Source organism: Lotus japonicus, chromosome 4, assembly GCF_012489685.1.
Source record: "Lotus japonicus ecotype B-129 chromosome 4, LjGifu_v1.2".
Taxonomy (NCBI): domain Eukaryota; kingdom Viridiplantae; phylum Streptophyta; class Magnoliopsida; order Fabales; family Fabaceae; genus Lotus; species Lotus japonicus.
This window is the reverse complement of record NC_080044.1, coordinates 4,977,280-4,999,149: the sequence shown is the minus strand read 5'-3', so window position 1 is coordinate 4,999,149 and position 21,870 is coordinate 4,977,280. Positions and strand designations below refer to the sequence as shown.

The window sequence follows — 21,870 nt, the reverse complement described above, 5'->3', positions numbered from 1 at the left end:
CTCATAAATAGAGATAAATAACTGATTATAAAATGTGTTTCATTAGAATGAGTTTTTAATTTTTTGATACATTAGAAAGATAAATTGCACTCACTAAGAATTAATCTTTGAACCTTCTCATCCAACACATATATCCCTTAACTTTTACCGCTTCAACTATCGTTCGAAAACATTAATTCAACTACTGACTCGTAATTAATTAAAGGATAAAATGATCAACTACCGCGTCACATATTGTAGTTATATAGTTGGGTTTATTTGTGAAAATATATTCTTTCAATTTCTTATTATAAGCCAATTTGTGTAAGTTGATTTTGTACGTAGGGAGTGAGAATTGGAGCTTGGTCCAAAGGAAGTAGTTGAAGAATGGGTCGGTGCGTGCCGGCGTGTGGACAAAACGCGAACCAACTTCACTTTTTTCGTTGGTCAGATGGGTTGGTTGATTTGGTGCAGTAAATGATTGACCAGAAAACTATAAAACACATGGGTGGTGGACCAAGGACCCATTCCCATTCAACGCATTCCAATTTCCAATACTCTAATTATTAACTACCAATAATTATTTATTCACACCTCAAAATGAGGTGAAATGAGGTGAAGGAAGAGAGAGATAGGAAGAAAAGAAAAAGGAGTAAACAACCATTTTGGTCCCTGATTGTGTATACCGGTGACAGATTGGTCCTTATACTTTGAAAATGGTCGTTTTTCATCCTTGAATGTGTTGCCGTCAGTCAAGTTAGTCCTTGGTTCAATTTTCCGTTAGTCCCTGAGACGGAAAAGGCCAAATGACTTTTTTTTTCCAAGTAGGCATCCTACGTGGCAAGTTTTCTTTTCCCCTTCAAAAAAAACTGGTCAAATTCATCCCTCACACTTCCACTCTCTCTCTCCCTCCTCCGCCTCCTTCTTGTCCATCATCCCATCCCAGAAACATCATCTTTTTCCACAGTACCTCTAATGGCTTTAACAGACAGCAACATTACTTTGACATATGTGACGATAAAACAATACTAATGGATCTGATTTCCTGCTCTTTAACACAACAGAGACAAACCCCCATCAACCTTATCAGTAAAACCACACCTGCAAACGCACCACATCTCCCACACTACAAATCACCAAGAGAAAACAAAAGACACATTGCAAAATCACCACAAAACACTGCAGCACTAAAAAACACAACACCACAAGATCCAATTTTCACATTCTAAGCAAAAGACCTGCAACTAATCCAGAAAAGCCGCACCCAAAAACTCTATTTAAATCTGCCATAGATGTCAAAATCCCTTTTACAGAAAACCAGATTCCTAGTAACTCAGATTTCTTCATCTAACCCAGATTTCTTAATCTTCATCTCCACCAGAACCCAGATATTCAATCCCACCTCCCATTCTCTTCTGCGGATCCGTCACACCACCACCATCCATACACCTTAGGCCTGCCGTCCTCTCCTCCAATCCTTTTCACTGACCTTCAAACCCCCAAATCACCATTGACCTTCGAAACCCAAACCCCAAACACCACTGCCACCACTTCCCCTCCTCCATTTGCACCACCATCACCCAAATCGCTCCTCCATTCGCACCACTATCACAGAGCAACAGTTTCACAGAGCAACAATCCCAAAAAAAAAAGCTCTGACCTTGTAATCTGAAATTAGCCATGCCCAGAACAAAAACAGAACGACCCAGATGAAGAAATTGGAAAATTTCACTCGAAAACATAGCAGAGGCACAAAAAAACCGATCTTTGACACTGATTTTTCAGAATTCTATCAGCGGATGGAGAGAGGATGAGAGATGAAGATGGGTTTAATGATGAAGGAGGAGGAGGAGGAGGAGGAGAGTGTGTGTGGAAGCGTGAGGGATGATTTTGGTTTTTTTTTTTTTGTGATAAGCGGATGATTTTGGTACATGAGGGATGAGTTTGACCTGATAAGCGGATGATTTCTTTAGAGGTTTTGTTGCGAACGGTGAGGGGAGTACAGTGGTGATGTTGGTTTCTCCAAAAGCTCAGTGGTTCGCCGGAGATTGGGCTTTGAAGGTGGCGGTTTTAGGGTTTCATTTTCTCTCTGGTTTTTGCATCCGTGGTGGGTCGTTCATGGTGCTGGGTGTGAGGGATGGTGGTGCTCGCGTCTGGGCTTCGCCGGAGCAGAGGAGAAAACGCGTGGTGGTGGCGTTTTGGCCCATGGTGGTGACGGTTGTGGGTTGGTGCAGCAAGGGAGAGAGGAAAAGAACATGGTGGTGGTGGTGATGAGTGTGTTGTGCGTGAAGGAGAGGGACCAGGCGGTGGTGGTGGCTGTCATCAGGAGAAGAAGAAGAAGTTGTTGGAGAGCCACGTGATTTTGGTGAAGTAAAACCTCATTTTGGTCCCTGAATGTGTTTACATACTTTCATTCTGCGTTGGAGAGCCACGTAGGATGCCAACGTGCAAAAAAATGTGACATTTAGCCTTTTCCGTCTAAGGACTAACGGGAAATTGAAGAAAAGGATTAACTTGACCGACGTCGACACATTTAAGGATTGAAAAAGACCAATTTTTAGAGTGGAGGACCAATTCATTACCGCTATACACAACCAAGGACCAAAATGGCTATTTACTCAAAGAAAAAGTAAGAGTGAGAAAGTATAAGATGTGATAGATGATAAGAGGAGAGAAATAGAAATAAAAATAGGTGGAAATGAAGTGTATAAAAAAAGAGGTGTGTATATATCATTACCCATTAACTACTCCTATGATATTTTACATTTTTAAAACTAATAATGTAGATAAGAAATTCAAAATGTACAGATAAATACTTCAGTTATGATACTTCGGAATTATCATATTTTCTCTTGGATCTAATTTATAATATGAATAACTAACAATTCGTTAGTGTAAACACATGTGAAAATCAAGAAGATAAACTTAATTTTGTTTTCAATCCATTGAAAATGAATCTACCAAAAAAAAACCTTAATTTTAGCATGTGAAAATGAAGAAGATAAACTCTATCGGATAATAATTACATCTAACTCAATTATTAAGTAAAATTATCCTAATATTAGTTAGGATGAAAAATATATTAGGAGATTTTTATGTAAGATAAATCTTAGGAGATTTGCATGATAGATACATTGAAATTTAGTAAAATAATTTAGACATGTGCAAAAAATCAATATATAAGAAAAGATAAACGCGTTTGTTTGTTTGAGAATTGAGATCTATAAAGAACAAGATACATAATAATAATAATAATAATAATAATAGTCATATTAATATTAACATTCCTAACTTCCTTCCTTCATTATTCATTCTTCATTCGTCAACTTCTCCTCCTCCAATGGCGGCCGTGGATGTTTCCTCCGCCGCCGCCACTATCACCGCCGCGCTTCCCTCCTCCCGCCGCTGTCCTTCTCAACCGCCCAATCAAATCCGCATCCTCTCCAAACCCTCCTCCTCAACCCTTCGACTCTCTCTCAACCCCAGATGCAGCAACCTCGCGCAAAATCCAGTCCCCAAAAACGCCGTCGTTTCCAAGCTTTCCCCTCTCGAGTTGCTCAAGTCTTCCGCCGCCGACAGTGAGTTTTGATCTGTTCACGTTGTGGGGTGTTGTGGAGTTTAAGGTTTTTGTGTTTGATTGTGTCTCTGTTTGTTTCTTTGTAGGATATACGAAGGAAAAGAGTAGCATCATTGCCATTGGACTGAATGTTCATACTGCTCCGGTTGAGCTACGTGAGAAGCTTGCGATCGCTGAAGAGAAATGGCCTCAGGTGATTGAAGAGCTTTGTGGTTTGAATCATATTGAAGAAGCTGCTGTTCTTAGCACTTGTAACCGGATTGAGATTTATGTTGTGGCTCTCTCCCAGAATCGTGGTGTTAGGGAAGTCACTCAGTGGATGTCAAAGGTATATAAAAAGATTGAGATTTATGGGCATGTTTAGTTTCATAAATTGCTTCATATATGTTTTCACTTTTTAGTTTGTTTTCTGTTTTATTTTCAAATGATTTGGAAAAGTGAACTTGTTTTGTTATTAGTGAGTGAATCTTAGAAAACAAGAAATAGAATGAAAACAAAGTGAATTTTTTGGTAAATATTAGTGAGATAACAGGAAAAGTTTTTTAAAATGCATGTTTCGAAATCCTCTTACAACTGATTCTGAAGTTAGAATCGCTTCGTTTATGTGAGTAGATTCTGGATTTCAGAATTGATTCTGAGAAAATAGAAGCTAATCCGAACATTCTATAAATGAGACTGGTTCAAGAATTTTGTATCCTTAATTTTGTTTAATAAACGTATGTTATGAGAAATCAGGAGTTCAGGACAGAAGATCACTCTTGTATTGTTTTATCTTGGCAGATGAGTGGGGTTCCAATACCAGAGCTCCAGGAGCACCAGATGTTGCTGTATAACAAGGATGCCACACAGCATTTGTTTGAAGTAGCTGCTGGGCTTGACTCCCTTGTTCTAGGGGAGGGTCAGATTCTTGCTCAGGTGAAGCAAGTTGTGAAAACTGGACAAGGAGTGTCTGGTTTTGGTCAGATGATGAGTGGGATGTTCAAGCAGGCAATCTCTGCCGGGAAGCGGGTTCGGAGCGAGACTAACATTGCTTCTGGATCAGTTTCTGTTAGCTCTGCTGCTGTGGAGCTGGCACAGATGAAGCTTTCAGAGTCTTCCTTTGCTGATGCCAGAGTGTTAGTAATTGGGTCAGGAAAGATGGGTAGACTTGTGATTAAGAACTTGGCTGCAAAAGGGTGCAAAAAGATGGTGATTGTTAACAGAACTGAAGAGAAAGTCAATGCCATTAGGCGAGAGATGAAAGATGCTGACATTGTTTTCAGACCTCTTTCAGAAATGCTTGATTGTGCTGCTGAAGCTGATGTAATCTTCACCAGCACAGCATCTGAATCTCCTCTATTCTCAAAAGAGAATGTGGAGAGGCTTCCTCTAGTTAGCCAAGGTGCAAGGAGACGACTTTTCATTGATATATCTATGCCTAGGAATGTTGAACCGGGGGTTTCAGATCTGGAGACCGCACTTGTGTACAATGTGGATGATCTTCGGGAAGTTGTTGCAGCAAACAAGGAGGACAGGCTCCAGAAAGCTATGGAAGCGCGAGGAATAATCCAGGAGGAGTTGAATAAATTCGAAGCGTGGAAAGACTCCTTGGAAACTGTACCTACTATTAAGAAATTTAGAGCTTATGCTGAAAGGATTAGTTCCTCTGAGGTGGAGAAGTGTTTGTCGAAGATGGGTAATGACATCTCAAAGGAGCAAAAAGATGCAATATATTCACTTGGTATGGGCATTGTGAATAAGCTTCTTCACGGTCCTATGCAGCATTTGAGGTGTGATGGGAATGATAATCGTTGTTTGAGTGAAGTACTCGAGAATATGCGCGCTCTTAACAGAATGTATGATCTTGAGACAGAAACTTCCTTGATAGAAGAAAAGATCAAAGCCAAGATGGAACGGGTTCAAAAGTAAACTCTCCTTAAAATTGTCGTCATTTTATACGTTTCCTAGTGCGGCTTCAACCCTTACCTCTTCTTGTACACTACAATAGTGAATTGAGGCCCTTTGGAGACTAATTCTTTTATTTTTTTTAACTAAACTAAAAAGGGAATAAACATTGATATAGGAGTGTAGTTGACGATTCATGATTCTCATGACAACAGAGATTCTTTGCTTGTATACTTTTTTTTTTTTGAACCTTCTTTGCTTGTATACTTAATAACATTGTTTTAGATAGTGTAATATTTACCTTTGAAGTTTGGATGCTTTAAGTGTGTATTATTTAACATAACTTTTTTTTTGTCCTTAATTTTCTCATTCTATCTTAACTAAATCAAGTATGGGGCAGAAATCTATTCTTCCCACAAAGTGGGAGAAGTTTTTATTTGAGCTGAATAATTGAAGTAGTTAGTAGTTGTAAAACTGAATGAGTTCGGGATTTATGTTGTCGCTCTCTCCCAGAACCGTGGTGTTAAGGAAGTCACTGAGTGGATGTCAAAGGTATATAAGAGAAAAATTGAGATTTATGGGCATGTTTAGTTTCATAAATTGTTTCATGTTTTTACTTTTTAGTTTGTTTTCTGTTCTATTTTCAAATGATTTGGAAAAATGAAGTTGGTTTGTTATTAATTTGTGAATCTTTGAAAACAAGAAATGGAATGAAAACAAAGTGAATTTTTTGGTAAATATAAGTGATAAGAGGACAAGAATTTTCAAGTGCATGTTTGGAAATCCTGTGACAATTGATTATGAAGTTAGAATCGATTCGCTTATGTGAGTAGATTCTGGATTTCATAATTGATTCTGAGAAAATAGAAGCTAATCTAAACATGCTATAAACCAGACAGGTCCAAGAATTTTTGTATCCTTAATTTTGTTTAACAAATGTATGTTATGAGAAATCAGGACAGAAGATCACTCTTGTATTGTTTTAACTTGGCAGATGAGTGGGGTTCCAATACCAGAGCTCCAGGAGCACAAAGATGCAATATATTCACTTAGTATGGGCATTGTGAATAAGCTTCTTCATGGTCCTATGCAGCATTTGAGGTGCGATGGGAATGAGAATCGTTGTTTGAATGAAGTACTCGAGAATATGCGCTCTCTTAACAGAATGTATGATTTTGAGACAGAAACTTCCTTGATAGAAGAAAATATCAGGGCCAAGATGGAACGGGTTCAGAAGTAAACACTCCTTGAAATGGTCCTCATTTTATCCGATTCCTATGGCGGCTTCAACCCTCACCTCTTCTTGTACACTACAATACTGAATTGAGGCCCTTTGGAGACTAATTCTTTTCATTTTTTTTAACATTACAGAAAAAGGGGAATAGACATTGATTTCCCATAGACACATACTAACGATGAGCTTGAATAGGAGTGTAGTTGACGATTCACGATTCATGGTTAAGATTTTGAAGAGTAAGGTGAAGTTTTTGGATGGTTCAATTAATAGCTAGAGATGAATGATTTCTTATTTTCCACTTGGAATATTATGAACATAACTGAAGAAATAAAATAAGTAGGACCGCAATCAACAACAGAAGAATATAACGTGAAAAACTTCTAATCCTAAGAAAAATTATGGCCGTTGTCAAAACCGACAACTAAAAAATAAACAATATGTACAATTGTTACAACACATGGTTTCACTTTCAACCACCCATGACCCCAATACACCCACCCACACTTCCCAAAGAAATAGTTAAACCAATACCCTAAAAATTAATCAAAACTCAAAAAATAAAATAAACAACTTATAAAAGCACTCTTATATTCCGGATCAACAAATAGATTTTACTTTGACTATAAAAGTAATTTCAAAAAACAAATATGTCCGTAAATTATGTTAATCATATTAAAAAAAACAAAAATACCATACGTGTAACGCATAATAACCAGATGCACTAGTAAAATCTACAAAATAGAGTAAGATTTTAGATGAATTTTAAGATCATTTTGACAAAGACAATCTCAACTCACTCAAAATAAAATCTATACTTTCTAATCTCTCTAAAACTCAATATATAGGGTTTGATTTAAATCTGAAGAAGATTTGGTGTTCATAACATTAACGTTTCAAAATTAAAAATATTTGGAAAATCAATTTAAAGAAAATCTTGAGTTCGATGGAAAATAAAATAATTTTGAAATTCTGATTCTTTATGGAATTAAATAGGATTTTATATAATTTTGAGTTCGATATATCTTATGAGAAATGTGTTTTTATATGAGAACATGAAAATAAATCACGACCGTTAGATCTAATCATGAATGATCTAGATTAAAACATGAAGTCATGTGACTTTTTTAAAAAATCACATGACTTTTTTAAATGATCACATGACCATTAATTTGATTTAATCCAAATCATTCATGATTAGATCTAACAATCGTGATTTATTCTCATTTTCTCACACACACTATTTTCTCATATTACAATTCGCATCAATTACTTAACCAATAACTATCATTTTCTTTAATAATTAATGAGTTATTATACTACGTGAATAACTTTAAGTAACAACCATTTTTAAATGGAGAGAGTAAAATTAATTATGTTTAGTATATAAATACTTTATAATATATTCTTACATTAAAAAGTTTTGTAAAGCATGACTTGAACATTTTATAATGCATGACTTGCAATCCTCTAAAACACACTTAAGTGGTCCTTAATTTTCTCATTCTATCACTGGCTAAATCAAGTATGGTTTGCTATGACTTATTACAAAGAATCATCTGTGAATAACTTTTGTGTGTCAAATTTGATTATAAGAAAATAAAAAACTAATCCAAGAATGCTAACAGTTGACTAATTAAAGGGTTGATGCACTCGCTGTGTTTTAAATTGCACCCCATCAGCTTATTAGCCAAATGTGATGCAATTCCTATATATCACCATTTTGAATAAATGATTTCCCAATATGACTAATAATCTGACAGAAAGAATTCAATGCTAGTTCTTTACAAGGTTCCTATGATAAACTGTATAAAGGAGCTGATTTCAATACAGCTTATGCTCGACCAAGTTAATCGCTTCTTTCATCAAAGATCATGGGAGCCAAAGCTTTTGTTCAACATTTTATGCACAAAAAACTCATATCTTGGTCCTCAGAACTTGGCACCATCAGCATCTCCAGTGGAAAATTTCAGTGTATGGTGTGTAAGATAGAATTTGTTAGCTTCTCCAGTTTCTATATCCCACCATTTCTTCCAAAACGATGATCATGTATCAGTTGTGACAATATATCTACCCATGTGTCAGGGACACCAGGCAAACACCAGTGCATGCAATCCTGACCCCAAATCGCAACTGCATCCTTCCTTCCTAACCATATCGCCGGATGAGCATCGGCTCGAAATTCACTTAAATGAGTTACGTCGAGCAATTGGATATCGGTGCCTCGTAATGCCTCTTCAATCACAAAATTCATCTGCCTTGCTTCCTTGTTAACTCCGTTGTTCCCAGGTTCAAACCATAAGTCAAGCTGTCCAGGTATTAGAACCACATTATTTAATGCCAATGCTTGAAAACAAACAGGGCAGAGAACAACAGTGAACAAGCCATTCAAAAACGTGCAGCATTCAAGTCATTTAAAACAAAAAAAGAAACTTTTATCAAATGCGATCTAGAGTTGGATGTTTATGTGAGATATTCTTCTGGTACATGGCAATGAAATTTGAGAAAATATATCTTGTAGTATTGGAATTTCACAGTATAATGAATCTGGAGAACCAGGAAAATGATTAGCTGGGGGAAAACCTAATAAAATCAAGGCAAGTTTCAGAACACACACCTCATTCTCCTCAAGCAGCTTGTTGAATAAGCAGCTACCGTTTTGATTCCAGTCTCCACCATAAAAGTGCCTTGGGGATTGTAAACGCCAGAACTTAAGCGTGTTTCCAGGAAATTCTTTTTGTATGTATGCGATTGTGTTACTAATTACAACTTTAAGTCCATCCGACATCCCAAGCCGAGGGAATATTGGTTGTCCTCCTTTATAGAAGATAAGAGGTTTCTCTTTCGGGAACTTGTCATAATTCCACCTGTTAAAGAAAAAGTTGAGTAAATCTATATATTCAATCATTGGAAAGGAAGATAAAAACAAGAGTTGGAATGGATGATAAAAATAAGAGGGGGAACCCAAAAGTAATCAGTTTCATCAAAACATGTATTGCATTACAAGTAATGTCCTATTCTTTTTAAAGTTTTCCCTATTATTACCTATTTAATTCATTCAACAACTCTTTAATAGAGCATGAAGGCAGCCAAAACTCTTTATAATTCAAAATTCAAGAAAAGTTAGAGAGAAGTACCAGTGACCAGTATTAAACACCAGGACATCATAGAAGCCAGCAATTTTAGCCCAGTCATCAGCAGGAACATCAACATCAACTCGATAAATACCTTCTGATGGATCTTCCACCCCAGCTTCAGATTTTTTTGGCTGCCACCTTTGTTTAATCAGTAATGAGCACATAAGATTGCCATTTCAAGAATTACATCAAATTAACAAGCACTTAGAAAATAGGAGACACTTAACAAGAGTTGACGTAGAGTCAGTAGATGAAAATTATAAAAATTAAAACCTCTTGAGGAATAAAGTGGAAATTGAAAGATGAAAGTCTAGAGAGCATGCTCGAATGACAGAAGAAAATAGAGATCATGACTTTTTGGATTGCCATTTTTTTATCCCATTATTAATGAAGTCAAATTATGACAATTATTCACTGGAGGAGTCCAATAAAATCGATACTAGTTAATTCAAAAGTCCTCTCCCCCACCCTGTTAAAATTGAACACAGTAGTGATATTGAAACCAGAAAAAGAGGCCATCCAAAATCCATAAACATATTTACCAAAGCGAACTATATAATATAACAATATAATATGTTGTTAAAATCCTACACAGGAAATGTGAGGAGCAAGCAGCACTGTATCTTCCTTCAGATGCATGTATTTACTGTAGTATAATTGCTTTCTTTGGTGGATAAGGAAATTGGGACTAATATGATGCAGGGAAAAGTGAATTTCTTAATGCAATGCAGAAGATGTAACAGGCATGTTATGCACCTTAATTAAACAGGCGAATAAATTGTATTTTTTTAGATTTTCTGATATGTACTGTGCAGTTACAGTCTTTATATTTCTGGTTTTATGTTGTATTTGTATATCTTCATAAGCATGTCTAATTATGTTTCTGAATTATAAAATAGACTGCACCCTGCAGTCAGTATATGGAAGATAACTATACATTGGAATTATGCTATTAGCAACTGAACTGACAGCAGGACAAATTATAGCAATTAGCAACCCAACAAGAACAAATCGTAATCAACAAATTCTGCCAGCTAGAGCATTATTAGTGGTAACAAGTTAGTTGGCTGTTAGAGATCTGAGTGACAGTCTGTTAGCTCTAGCTACTGTTAGTTACAACTTACAATTAGTTAGATAAGATCATGCGTATGCAGTGTTGTTAATAGCGGGTCGCGGAAAATAGCGGATCGCCGAAAGTAGCGGAAAGCCAAAAATCCGCTATTTCAAGTCTTCATAGAAAAAAATAGCGGACAATAGCGGAATAACTGTGATCCCTCAGAGTGCTACGCTATAGAGCCACTATAACCGCTATTTGACAAAACTGTGCATATGTACTTTGCAGTTTGCAGAGCAACTTTCATTTATATATATAAGTTACCTCACCCTGTAGTTGTATCATTCAGTTGAGTAATAATATTGAACAAATTGCTCCTCTCTATTTTCACTTTGCTAAGATAGCATCATTAGCCCTCAAATTTAAAGTTCAAAACACAACTATCATAGTCCATGAACAAATTCGAAACTTAAACCTCCTTAAACAACCACCTATCAAACTCAACCATTAGATCTTAAAAATTTGAGCTAGGTCTAATTCTACCCAAAAGTGGGTGACGATTGCTCTACCCTTTATAAGGATTATATTAGCCTTATCTTTAGTCAATGTGGAACCCCTCAACAATGAGTGCCAACAACACGTCATGGCACCGGTCGGTTACTATCAATCTTCTACCATAAGTTCAATACCTAGACAAATCCCAAGGAACCTAAGCCTTCATGTGAAATACACACTAGACTAGACAATTAGAGACTATTTGGCAATGAGTTCCATAACTAGATGCAGAATTCTGAATCAAATAGACTTTGTTTAATAAGAATCTTATGCTTACTGGTATTTGGAGAGCAAAACAGCACGATGATAACCAACAGTGACATTGAACTTGGGAAAATAGGCACCTCTCCAAGCACCCTTCTTTTTCCATTTCCGTGCACCCTTATCAGCAACCCTTAGAATGCAGAGAAACGAAGCCAAGAAATTCTCATTGAGCGAATCCCCAACGAACCCAACATTCTTATTCCTCATCAAACCCAGAAACCGAAACGGGTCGATCCGGGGCAAATCGCAGCCCCGAGGTACCCATTTCCAGGAGTTGATGAAGCTCAGATTTTGACGCTGGTTTCTGATGCAGTTCCATGCGTTTCGATGGAAGGGGCAGGTGTCGTCGTAGAGTGGGGTGCGATCGGGATCGAAGACCCAGTTGCCTCTGTAGAGGTTGCATTTGGAGATTGAGGTTGAAGATGAAGAAGATGAATATGAAGATGAAGGTGTGTGAAGAGAGAGGAGTGAAGAGAGGAAGTAGAGGGATACGAGTGTTAGGAAGATGAGGGAAGGGATGAGATGTGAGGGTAGCTTTGGCGACATTCTAATGCTGGAATTGAGTTCATTGCCTGAGCCAAAACCTCCACATTGAGAAGGCTTGACAAAGATCATTAGATTTAGCACTTACTCATTAAAAATGTCACCCCACTTACGGAAACTTAGTTTCCGAAATATTTCAGAAATAAGGTTTCCGAAGCATTTTTTCACTCAAAAGTTGGGTGTTACATGTATTTTGCACTACAAATCACGAATTAATTTCGGAATTTATAATTCTGAAATAATTCGGAACTTAAAAATCCGAAAATGGGGGGTGTGAAATCTAATGGTAGGGATGGCAAATCCAGCTCTCCTTGACAAATGTAATCATTTCAATATTTTAAAAACCGGACCGGTCATTAAACTAGTGAAGACGTCTGTTACTTATGGAAGTATTACTTATGGAAGTAACAATAGTGGTTAGACCATCTGTAATGGTGTTGAATTGAGGGTGTTTAATGTTGAAAGGGGTGTGTAATGGTGTTTAAATGAAGTGTTAGAAAGTTGAAAGGGGGAGAGATGAGTTGAAAAAATTAAACATAGTTAAAACCTGCGTGTGGGACCCAGTGAAGAGAGAGGGGTTGCAGATCAACACATGGCTCCGTTTGATTGGTCCGGGCGATTTTCGTTTATCCTAATCTTTCCAACTCAATTATTTCATTTAAAAAAATTTTAAAAATATACTTTTTTACCAAAATTCATGATTTTTTTTCTCTATAAATAGAGACTTTGTTCGTTTGAATTGGACACCGAAAGAAAAAAACCAAGTTTTCCATCATCTTATTCATCTTATTATCTTTCTATTATCCCCTTTGCTTTGAAATAAAATATATTATTGTGTGCTTAGTTTCTTTTCTTCCATTTGAAGTTAATAAAATAAAATAAATTATTGTGTATATTTTTTTAAAAAAATATTAAATTGTTAAGTGTTTTAATTTAATTTACGTTAAAAAAATATTACGTTAATTTAATTTAATTTAAAAAAACAAAAAAAAACATTAAATTAAATTAAATCGATAATAGTTTATTTAATTTAATTTTTATCAAAAATTTTAATTTTATGAAATCATAAAAAGAAAAATATAAAATTAAATCAAAATATGAAATAAAAAAAGTGGTGGGGTAGGGGGTAGGGTGTTGAATGAAAAACCATTGGAGTGGGTAAAAGTTGAATGAAGTGTTGAACTGGAAAGAGAAGGTGATGTGGAGTGTTGGGAAGAGAAAAAAGTGGAGTGTTGAGGGTGTTGAATGTTGAAACCATTGGAGATGGTCTTACCAAACTAAAGAGCCTCAACTTTTACAAAACTTGGAACTAGTTTGAGCTTTAGTCGATTAGTTTGCTTTGCTTAAGATGAATTCATACATTTGAAACAAAACGCCGAGCTGACTTGCTTTCTTTATTGGCGAGTAAAAGAAATGTTAGGAAATAATCGAAGGTCATCTAGGAAATGCTCTCATTGCAAATATAGATAGGAAGAAGTGAAAATGAGAAAGAAGAGAAAGAGAAATGTGAATGAATCATTACTCGGTCAAATCGAATGTGCTTCATCATTGTAGAAGTCAATTACTTCACTAAATGGATACGAGCGAATTTCTTGCACATCACCTACGTTAGAGTGCAAAAGTTCCTCAACAAGAACATTAGGATGACAATTTACAATAATGTTTAAATTATAAAATTATCCATTAGGTCTACTGACCATTCATGACCATTTTACCCTTGGGTTTGCAGCAAGTTAGTAAATTGAAGCTATGTATTAATATTAAGGGTTAAATAGTTTTATTCATCTAAAATACGGGTGAATTAGATTTCATTCTCCAAAAAATTTCTTATAGTTTTAAGTCCCAATACTAATAAAATATGTGAAGTTAGTACCTGTGGTATATTTTATGATAGTTTAAACTTTAAACCATCATTAACTCATTTTTTTACGGTTTTTAATGACACAACGCATATAAACTGTCACATAATGAATATGAGAGACTAACTTCACATATTTCATTAATGATATGAGCTAAAAGCTGTCAAGTTTTTTTGGAGGATCTAAATCCTCTTCAACCCCTATCTTTCATTTTCATTCAGAGATAAAAACATATTTAACTGTAATATTAATATTATCTATAGATAATAATCTTTTTTTGAAAGGGCATTATATTTTTTTAAATAAAAATATCTGGAATCCCAAATAATATTGTCGGGTAGGAAATGCAAATGCATAGATATAGATAGATAATGTAATTAATAATTATAATTATAATTATGTAAAGTGAAGTTGATGCAAAATATCAATAAATCCAAGCAACAAGTTGACAAGACGGTACTGGTTCTCGCTGATTCCCAATCGCTGCTCCTAGTTAAAAGGAAGGAAGGAGCGAACGAACAAGATTATACTACAATACAGCGCCTTCACCACAACCACTCCTGTTCCTTCTTCCTCTCTCTCTCTCGATCTGTGTTGTGTTGACTGACTATGGATTCCGGCGCTGCTGCAGTTCCCTGTTTGTTCCCGTTGCATCGCTGCAAAACCATTCACCTGGTTGGTAATACTCAACACATTCATCATTTCATCAAACATTTCAGTTTCATTTCACTCCGTGTGTTGCGTGTTAGAGTCCCACATTGGCTAGAGACTTGACCAATCAAGTGCTTATAAATGGTAACTCTTAGGCTAGCTTTCGAGTTGAGTTAGGTCTCCCTAATTCTAATATTCGGTTCAGGTGAGGCACGCGCAGGGGATCCACAATGTGGAGGGAGATAAGAACTACAAAGCCTACTTGAATCCTCAATACTTCGATGCTCATCTCACTCCATTGGGATGGCAACAGGTAAACACTTTCACTCTTCACACAACCTTCAATCAAATACATCGTTGATTGTTTCATTGGTCTCTTACTATCAGGTTGACAATTTGCGAGACCATGTTCGTGCTTCTGGCCTTATAAACAAGATTGATCTTGTTATTGCATCTCCTTTATTGAGGTATCTATCAACAACACTGCCTTTAATCTCTCAAATGCCCTTTTGTTTTTGGATTAATATAACCCATGAAAAGTAGTACATGTGTTTAGTTTTTCTTTTACTTTGGTTGTATATTAATGTTACTTGGATTAGTTTTGTGTGAAGTAATTAAGTGATTGAGTTAGCATAAGTGTTTTTGCTTAATGTGTTTCTGCTATTGCTGTTGCAATTATCCTAGTTAATTGACAGCTTGTCTGTTACCATAGTTAGATAGTTAGAACTCTAGTAAGTTAATCTTAATTAAGTTTATGATAGTTAGATAGCAGTTATCATTCAGCTATTATATTCTAACAATCTAACTATAATAAACTCTTGAGTTGTCAATTAACTAGGCTAATTACAATAACAGTATGAGAAACACACTAGCAGCAGCAGAAACATTTATACTAACTCAATCACTTATCTTCACATGTTGCTTAATTAATAAAAGTCTGCTTGCTCTGATGATTATATTCCCGCAGTGTATTTCTGGCCTTACAAGGCTGCATTGGTTGGAAAACCCAATTGTTCTGGAAAGTTGATTTTTTTGTATGTACTGTGAAAGTTAGCTGGGAATTGAAATGGATGATCAACCGGCTTGGTGGATGCATCCACAGATCTTGACATATTTAATAATGCAATATATCTTTTGGGACAGATTAAAAGATCATAGAAACATAATGGAGCTTAGTAAATAAGCTTGTGACTTTACCTAAGCTAGATTTGGTATGAATGTATTTCCAGTGTATTATCATATAGTGTTTAGTTAATATACAATTTGGTCCCAAAAAATGGAAACTTGTGTTATTTTGGTCCATTAAAGTGCATGTTTATACAAATTGGTTCCTGAAAGTGACAACTTTATAACAAGTCATTTAGTGGTAGTGAGACATAATGGAAACACTGATGTGGAAACTGGAAACACACGTGTAATATTACATCACAACTAGATTGCTTACTTGGAATCTTTAAGTATCATTACTTGTACAATGGGAAAGACTGAAGCGTTCCCACCCGTTCTGTCCCAATGAACATCTCTGATTTGTGTAATTTCTCAAGTCTCTTTATCCAAAGTGACGATTGTGTTTGAGTATTTCATGTTAGAAACTAAGTTGGGAAATAATGTTAGATGTGTTATGTGTATACTTAATTTCTCTTATCCTAGCTTTTTCATTTTGTCTCTCACTAACACCAGTTGACAAAGTAATTCTCTTGTTGTTGAGTTGTCACTTTTGGAGATTAATTTGTGAAGATATGCACATTTAGAGATCAAACCAACATAGACTGCCACTTACAGGGACCAATTTGTATACTAACTCTTTTGTTTTTTTTTTCACTCATGAATTAATATGGGATCCTAGAGGTACTTAAGATACTTGGGAAAATTAATTTTTTTTAACTGTTTTGAGGCAATAGACAGCAGCCTTTAATTTATATGGTACAACTTCTGTAGGACGCTACAAACAGCTGTTGGGGTATTTGGTGGTGAGGGCTATACCGGCAAGATGGATGTACTCCCTCTTATGGTGGCAAATGCAGGAAATAGCAGTCGCGGTGCAATTTCAAGTCTAAATTGCCCACCAATTGTTGCTGTTGAACTTTGTCGTGAACATTTGGTACGCAGCTTTACATTCTGAACATCTTTTCACTGGTTCCAAGAGATAGTGTACATCATGCTGCTATGCCTATATGTTCTGAGTTCAATCACTATCGCAGCATATCAGTTGTTTGCAGTCATACAATTTTTTCAACCATCAAAATAATGGCTGCAAACGCATCATTAATTTGGGGGGGGGGGTCAGAGTTTTTATTTAAAAATTAATAGATAACGAGTTTTTTTTGTTGGGAATACAGGAGGGAGCAAGAACAGTTTGTATAAATGTAGATCTACTTGTCAGGATGACTAGTTACATTCCTTCCCAATTCTCCCTTTCTTTATTTTTTGTATTCTCACTTAAATTTGACTTACACTTGGGTTTGCAAAGTTAATTAGGTTATGATATTAGTTACTGTGTAAAATGGCCCAGCTGTTGCCATAGTAGGTTGGACTTCAGAGACAACGAACAAATACAGACAAGAACCTCAAGGGTGTTTTGGGTGTGTGACTGAGTGTGTGTAGGATATACCTTCAAGGTATATTATATGGCAATGCATCTTATAATTAAACAAGAAACTGTATGTGATGTTCATCTTATTGTTTGATGTTAAATAAACAATGTAATAGTTTAGATGCATTTTTCATGGAAACCTTGAAATTAATGGCATCATTGCTAAACCTATGGATATGGGAGAGTATATTTCAAAGGAATATGTAAACATAAATAATTAAGTAATTAAATCATAAGGAACTGTATGATGGTGTGAATAGCAGTTATTGAGCAACATCTTACAATCTTTACAGCTGACTGAATGCTTGCGGCCTAAAAACGCTGATTAAGAAAATCACAAACTAAATTTAAATTTTGGATGGGTAAAAGTTAGTAATAAAAGCAACAAAAAAAAAATTGCTGTCAATTCATGCATTTGCTGCTTAGTCATTTACAAATCAGAAGTTTATCTTTTATGAGCAAAGGCAGTTTTATTTGCACATTTTTTTATTTCTTAAGCTTGATATTAACAGACATATGGAATATGGACCTTAAAAATTTCCCCATCTTTTTCCTCATGTAGGGAGTTCATCCCTGTGACAGAAGAAGAAGCGTTAGCGAGTACCAGTTTCTTTTTCCTGCTGTTGATTTTTCACTGGCAAGTGCCTTAATGCTTTTGCTTTATGCTTTTATAGAAGATAGCTGATTCTTTTCTTAAGCTGGACAAAGGTTAGCCAAAATTTAATTGGTTTTCTTTGGGTTTGTATTAGTTTCTTCAAGTTTTCATTTCAGATAGAGAGTGATGAAGATGTTTGGTGGGAGGCTGATGTTAGAGAGACAAAGGAAGAACTTGCAGCTAGGGGACAGAAGTTCATGAACTGGTATGTTTGTTACCATCAGAAGCCTCTAATGGTGTTCTTTTATGAATTGTTACCTCGGTAATACTATCTGTGGGAAACACATTAAAGTGGAACTTCAATGTATTATGTAAGTTTGAGGCAATAGGTTTGCTATATGCGGCTCTTTGCAATATGAACTTATGTTTTGATTCTTTACTGCTTCTCTTGTGGTATTTATAAGTGACTTTTGACTAATTCACACAAATTCAGAAATTTGGTTATAGTTAATGTCTCAATATTATAAGAAAGTTATCTAAACTTTCAATAATTACCCTTATGTAAAATTTATTCAATTTGTTAATTTCCATGTCTACCTTAGTCATCTTTTTCTATATCTCATCAGCTTCAAACTCCACCTTAATTATTTCTTTCAATTCCCATTGATTTATTTTGAACAAGAATGACTTCAACATAGTAACATACTACAGTAAATATTGGTATAGCCGACACTAATTAAAAAGTGGATATTTTTTGGAAAGTGTTGATTAATTAAACACAATTTATTAATGGGTAAATATAGAAAAAGTTATTTAATGTTTCACAATTTTCTAAAGTGACTTATATAAAGGGACAAGAAAAACTTCTAAATGACTTAGGACTAGATAGAGTAGCTAACTTCCTGCATTGAGCATAGATACGGATAAAGAAGAGCTTGCAAAGGGTAGGTAAATTCTCACCCCTAACCCTAATCTACTTGTTTTATGGCTCTATTACAATTATTAGAACTGATACATTGGTATTAGTCCAGATATCCAGTTATTATCTGTGGTTGAAGATTTGTATAATCCTCGTTACAGAGAAAATAAGTATCCACTTTCATTTTCTGCTAAATGTTATATAATTCCAATCTGATGCCCCCTTTTTACTGTTAACTTCATCACAGGTTATGGACACGAAAAGAGAAGGAGATAGCTATTGTGACACACAGTGGATTCTTGTCTCATACTCTAAATGCTATTACAAATGATTGCCCCTTGATGAAGAAAGAAATATCCAAGCAGTAAGTGCACAATACCCCATGCCTGACCTAGTTATTTATGATTTGCTTTGAGTTTAGTTGAATATACACAATTTTTTTGGGTAAATGTCTTGCTGTTTCTTTCTTGAAATGCATTTTACAATTTATTCCTGATGTCTGCATTTATGAAAAAAGATGTTACTAGCTTTGTTATTAGTCTTAGATATGTCGAAGGCGAGTGCCATATTTTGCACTTGTTATGTGAAGCATGTATTGCTCTTATGTAGCAGTACCAGGTTTCATGTGATGCTTTAGATTCTGTAACTTGGGATCAAGTTCCTGCAACTCTTAAACATCATGACAAATCTAGCTGATACTATGAGGAAGCTATTCGCCAATTTTTTTCTTTAATATTGAAGCAAATGATTGGCTCATTTCACATTTTCACTTCTCCTTGCAGCTTCGCCAATTGTGAGCTTCGCTCCATGGTCATTGTGGATAGGGGGTGAGTTTGCAAATACAACCTATACATATGAACTTCTTTGTTTAGTTTTTACAGGGATTTGTTTAACTCTTGTTCCTTCTCCAGTATGATCGGGTCGGAAACATCAACCACTAACTATCCAGGCAAGATACCTTCAGGACCGGACCTCCCTAGCGAAGTTGCGGATGAGAACGCTGAGAAATAGGGGGTTTGGTTTTTCTACTTGTATGTGTTTAGTACCATTCAAACATTGAATTACTGGACATATCATTGCTATTCCAATATCTGACTCGTATAAAATCTTCACATGATTGTTTCAGATTTTACAAATTCTGCTGATTCTATCTTGAAAGTTAAAACCTAACAATTGGTCTGCAGAATTTTTTTTGTTTAGGTGCTCCTAGTGTGGTAATAAAGCCACACAACTTTCTTTGGTTATGGAAAAGTTCGTTAAGGATATATGTTGCTTCACGGATTTGGATTCCCTACTATTGACTGCACTACAATCACAAATGCAGACAGTCCGATCTTAACCGAACAAATCACTTTTTAAACTAATGCTCTACCTTTAAATATGAGCCATTGAATTTGATCGAATTAACAGAGAACCCCTGACTGCAGCGAATGCAAGGACATCTGACTATAGGGAATTCAGATCCGTTGCCCTGACTGCAGCGAATGCAAGGACATCTGACTATAGGGAATTCAGATCCGTTGCTTCGCTCGTGTCACAAACACATTGTTTAACCAAGTTTTTTTTTGGCACGTCGCTGCCACTTATATTTTTTCTTGGTCATAAATATAGTCACTTTTTTGTTTAAATTGAAAAAAAAAACTTTTTTGTGCGTGTCATCCTTGGTCATAATCTTCTCACAAATTTCAAAAGAGTTGTTTTTCTTTTTTTGTGTTTGACGGATGTCACCACCTGCTCTGGAAATAATTGCATATGCCTCTCAAGTCCTAACAAGTGTGTTTTCCAGGATTTAAACTTGTGCTCTATCATTCTTAGCAGGAGAATTTAGTTTGCTTACTATTAGACTAACATCTATTAAACTCAATGGAGTATTGGTACATCGGTAAAATACTAAAATGGCCAATGCTTATTGATGATTTCAGCTAATAGGAGTAATAACACATGCTAAAATTCGTATTTTCGCTTTCATTTGCACAAGGACACTGGCTTTAGCTGAATATATGGTCAATTGTTGATGTGTAATCGATTTAAGAAATTAGTATTGGTGGTACTGGTAGCATGTCAATTTCGGCAGATATGCATGTTACGCGTGGAGTTTGAATGCGGGGACACAGTTTGGATATCATTCAAATTTACCTATTGTTTTGTAGTTATTTTATTTATTAATATATTAAAATTTATAAATATTAATTTCAATCAGTTTTCTACTTTACTTCATCCACTTGTATCAAATTTTAAATAAATTTTGTATTAAGAATTTTGGATAATTATTTCCCAAAATTAATTATTCGCGTCCTATGTATGCAAGCAAGTCATGTCAGTATTAGTTCACATGTAACTCAATTGCATTTTGAGAACCTCTAACGACTTCGACTCTGACGAGCACTTTCCTTATCCTATTGCAATTTTATCACAAAATATAAATATAGAAGGGTGACATTCTTTTTTACATGATAAATTGCATTCGTTAGGGATGGATCCCTAGACCTTCTCACCCCAACTTAATGTCTCACAGCTCTTACCATTACCACTTGAGCTATCACTTAAGGAGGGGAGGGAGAAGTGATCTTTTCAGCAACTCACACTTTACTAGGGATGGCAATTTTGCCCAAACCCATGGGTACCCGCCCGAACCCGATCCGATTTGACGGACAAAAACCGAGTTGACTGGATTTGAGTTTGAGTTTGGGTTTTGCCCGTTCCTATAGCAGTTTATGAGTTTGGGTTTGGTATTAGTTAAATCCATGTTCATACCCGCCCAAACCCGAACCCAAAGATACCCGAAACATAAAATTACAAAAAAATTCTCATACATGTATGTATTTATAAACTTTGTTCTTAGTGTTTGATGATTAATTGTACTTTTGTATGTTTGAGAAAGTAAACTCTAAATTATTGTTGTCTCACTTTGGTGATGGATGAGGATGAAAGTAGGTTCTGGATCGGGTTGCTATTTCACGTAAGGAATGAGTTTGAGTTTGGGTTTCGGGTAAATCCGAAATCCAATGGATTTGGACATGGATTTC

At 35.6% G+C, this 21,870-nt stretch overlaps 3 protein-coding genes across 3 annotated transcripts; 2 read left to right on the top strand and 1 right to left on the bottom strand.

Annotated features, from left to right (window-relative positions):
- The first annotated feature begins 3,253 nt into the window (after positions 1–3,253).
- On the top strand, positions 3,254–5,755 carry LOC130715608 (glutamyl-tRNA reductase 2-like). The gene is made up of 3 exons (XM_057565725.1): positions 3,254–3,557; positions 3,643–3,884; positions 4,337–5,755. Exons 1-3 carry the CDS (start codon positions 3,320–3,322, stop codon positions 5,462–5,464), a joined length of 1,608 nt encoding a protein of 535 aa, XP_057421708.1. The 5' UTR covers positions 3,254–3,319; the 3' UTR covers positions 5,465–5,755.
- A 2,563-nt stretch (positions 5,756–8,318) lies between these two features.
- Positions 8,319–12,314, bottom strand: LOC130714773 (protein trichome birefringence-like 12). Its single transcript, XM_057564719.1, has 4 exons — positions 11,698–12,314; positions 9,812–9,949; positions 9,292–9,541; positions 8,319–8,982 (listed from the first exon to the last, which is right to left on the bottom strand). The coding sequence occupies exons 1-4, from the start codon at positions 12,297–12,299 to the stop codon at positions 8,689–8,691; spliced, it is 1,284 nt and encodes a 427-aa protein (XP_057420702.1). The 5' UTR covers positions 12,300–12,314; the 3' UTR covers positions 8,319–8,688.
- Positions 12,315–14,529: 2,215 nt separating this feature from the next.
- Positions 14,530–19,969, top strand: LOC130715060 (phosphoglycerate mutase-like protein 1). The gene is made up of 9 exons (XM_057565057.1): positions 14,530–14,761; positions 14,943–15,050; positions 15,125–15,204; positions 16,676–16,838; positions 17,893–17,967; positions 18,102–18,190; positions 19,092–19,208; positions 19,627–19,671; positions 19,756–19,969. Exons 1-9 carry the CDS (start codon positions 14,696–14,698, stop codon positions 19,853–19,855), a joined length of 843 nt encoding a protein of 280 aa, XP_057421040.1. The 5' UTR covers positions 14,530–14,695; the 3' UTR covers positions 19,856–19,969.
- Positions 19,970–21,870: the final 1,901 nt, after the last annotated feature.

Bases quoted from the DNA above. Each gene is read 5' to 3' on its own strand.
- LOC130715608 (XM_057565725.1), top strand. From the start codon at position 3,320: ATGGCGGCCGTGGATGTTTCCTCCGCCGCCGCCACTATCACCGCCGCG. The intron at 3,558-3,642 runs GTGAGTTTTGAT...GTTTCTTTGTAG, and splicing joins CAAGTCTTCCGCCGCCGACA to GATATACGAAGGAAAAGAGT. The intron at 3,885-4,336 runs GTATATAAAAAG...TTATCTTGGCAG, and splicing joins TCACTCAGTGGATGTCAAAG to ATGAGTGGGGTTCCAATACC.
- LOC130714773 (XM_057564719.1), bottom strand. From the start codon at position 12,299: ATGATCTTTGTCAAGCCTTCTCAATGTGGAGGTTTTGGCTCAGGCAAT. The intron at 9,542-9,811 runs GTACTTCTCTCT...TTTCTTTAACAG, and splicing joins GTGTTTAATACTGGTCACTG to GTGGAATTATGACAAGTTCC. The intron at 8,983-9,291 runs GTGTGTGTTCTG...ATACCTGGACAG, and splicing joins AGCTGCTTGAGGAGAATGAG to CTTGACTTATGGTTTGAACC.
- LOC130715060 (XM_057565057.1), top strand. From the start codon at position 14,696: ATGGATTCCGGCGCTGCTGCAGTTCCCTGTTTGTTCCCGTTGCATCGC. The intron at 15,205-16,675 runs GTATCTATCAAC...CAACTTCTGTAG, and splicing joins ATTGCATCTCCTTTATTGAG to GACGCTACAAACAGCTGTTG. The intron at 19,672-19,755 runs GTGAGTTTGCAA...TTCCTTCTCCAG, and splicing joins ATGGTCATTGTGGATAGGGG to TATGATCGGGTCGGAAACAT.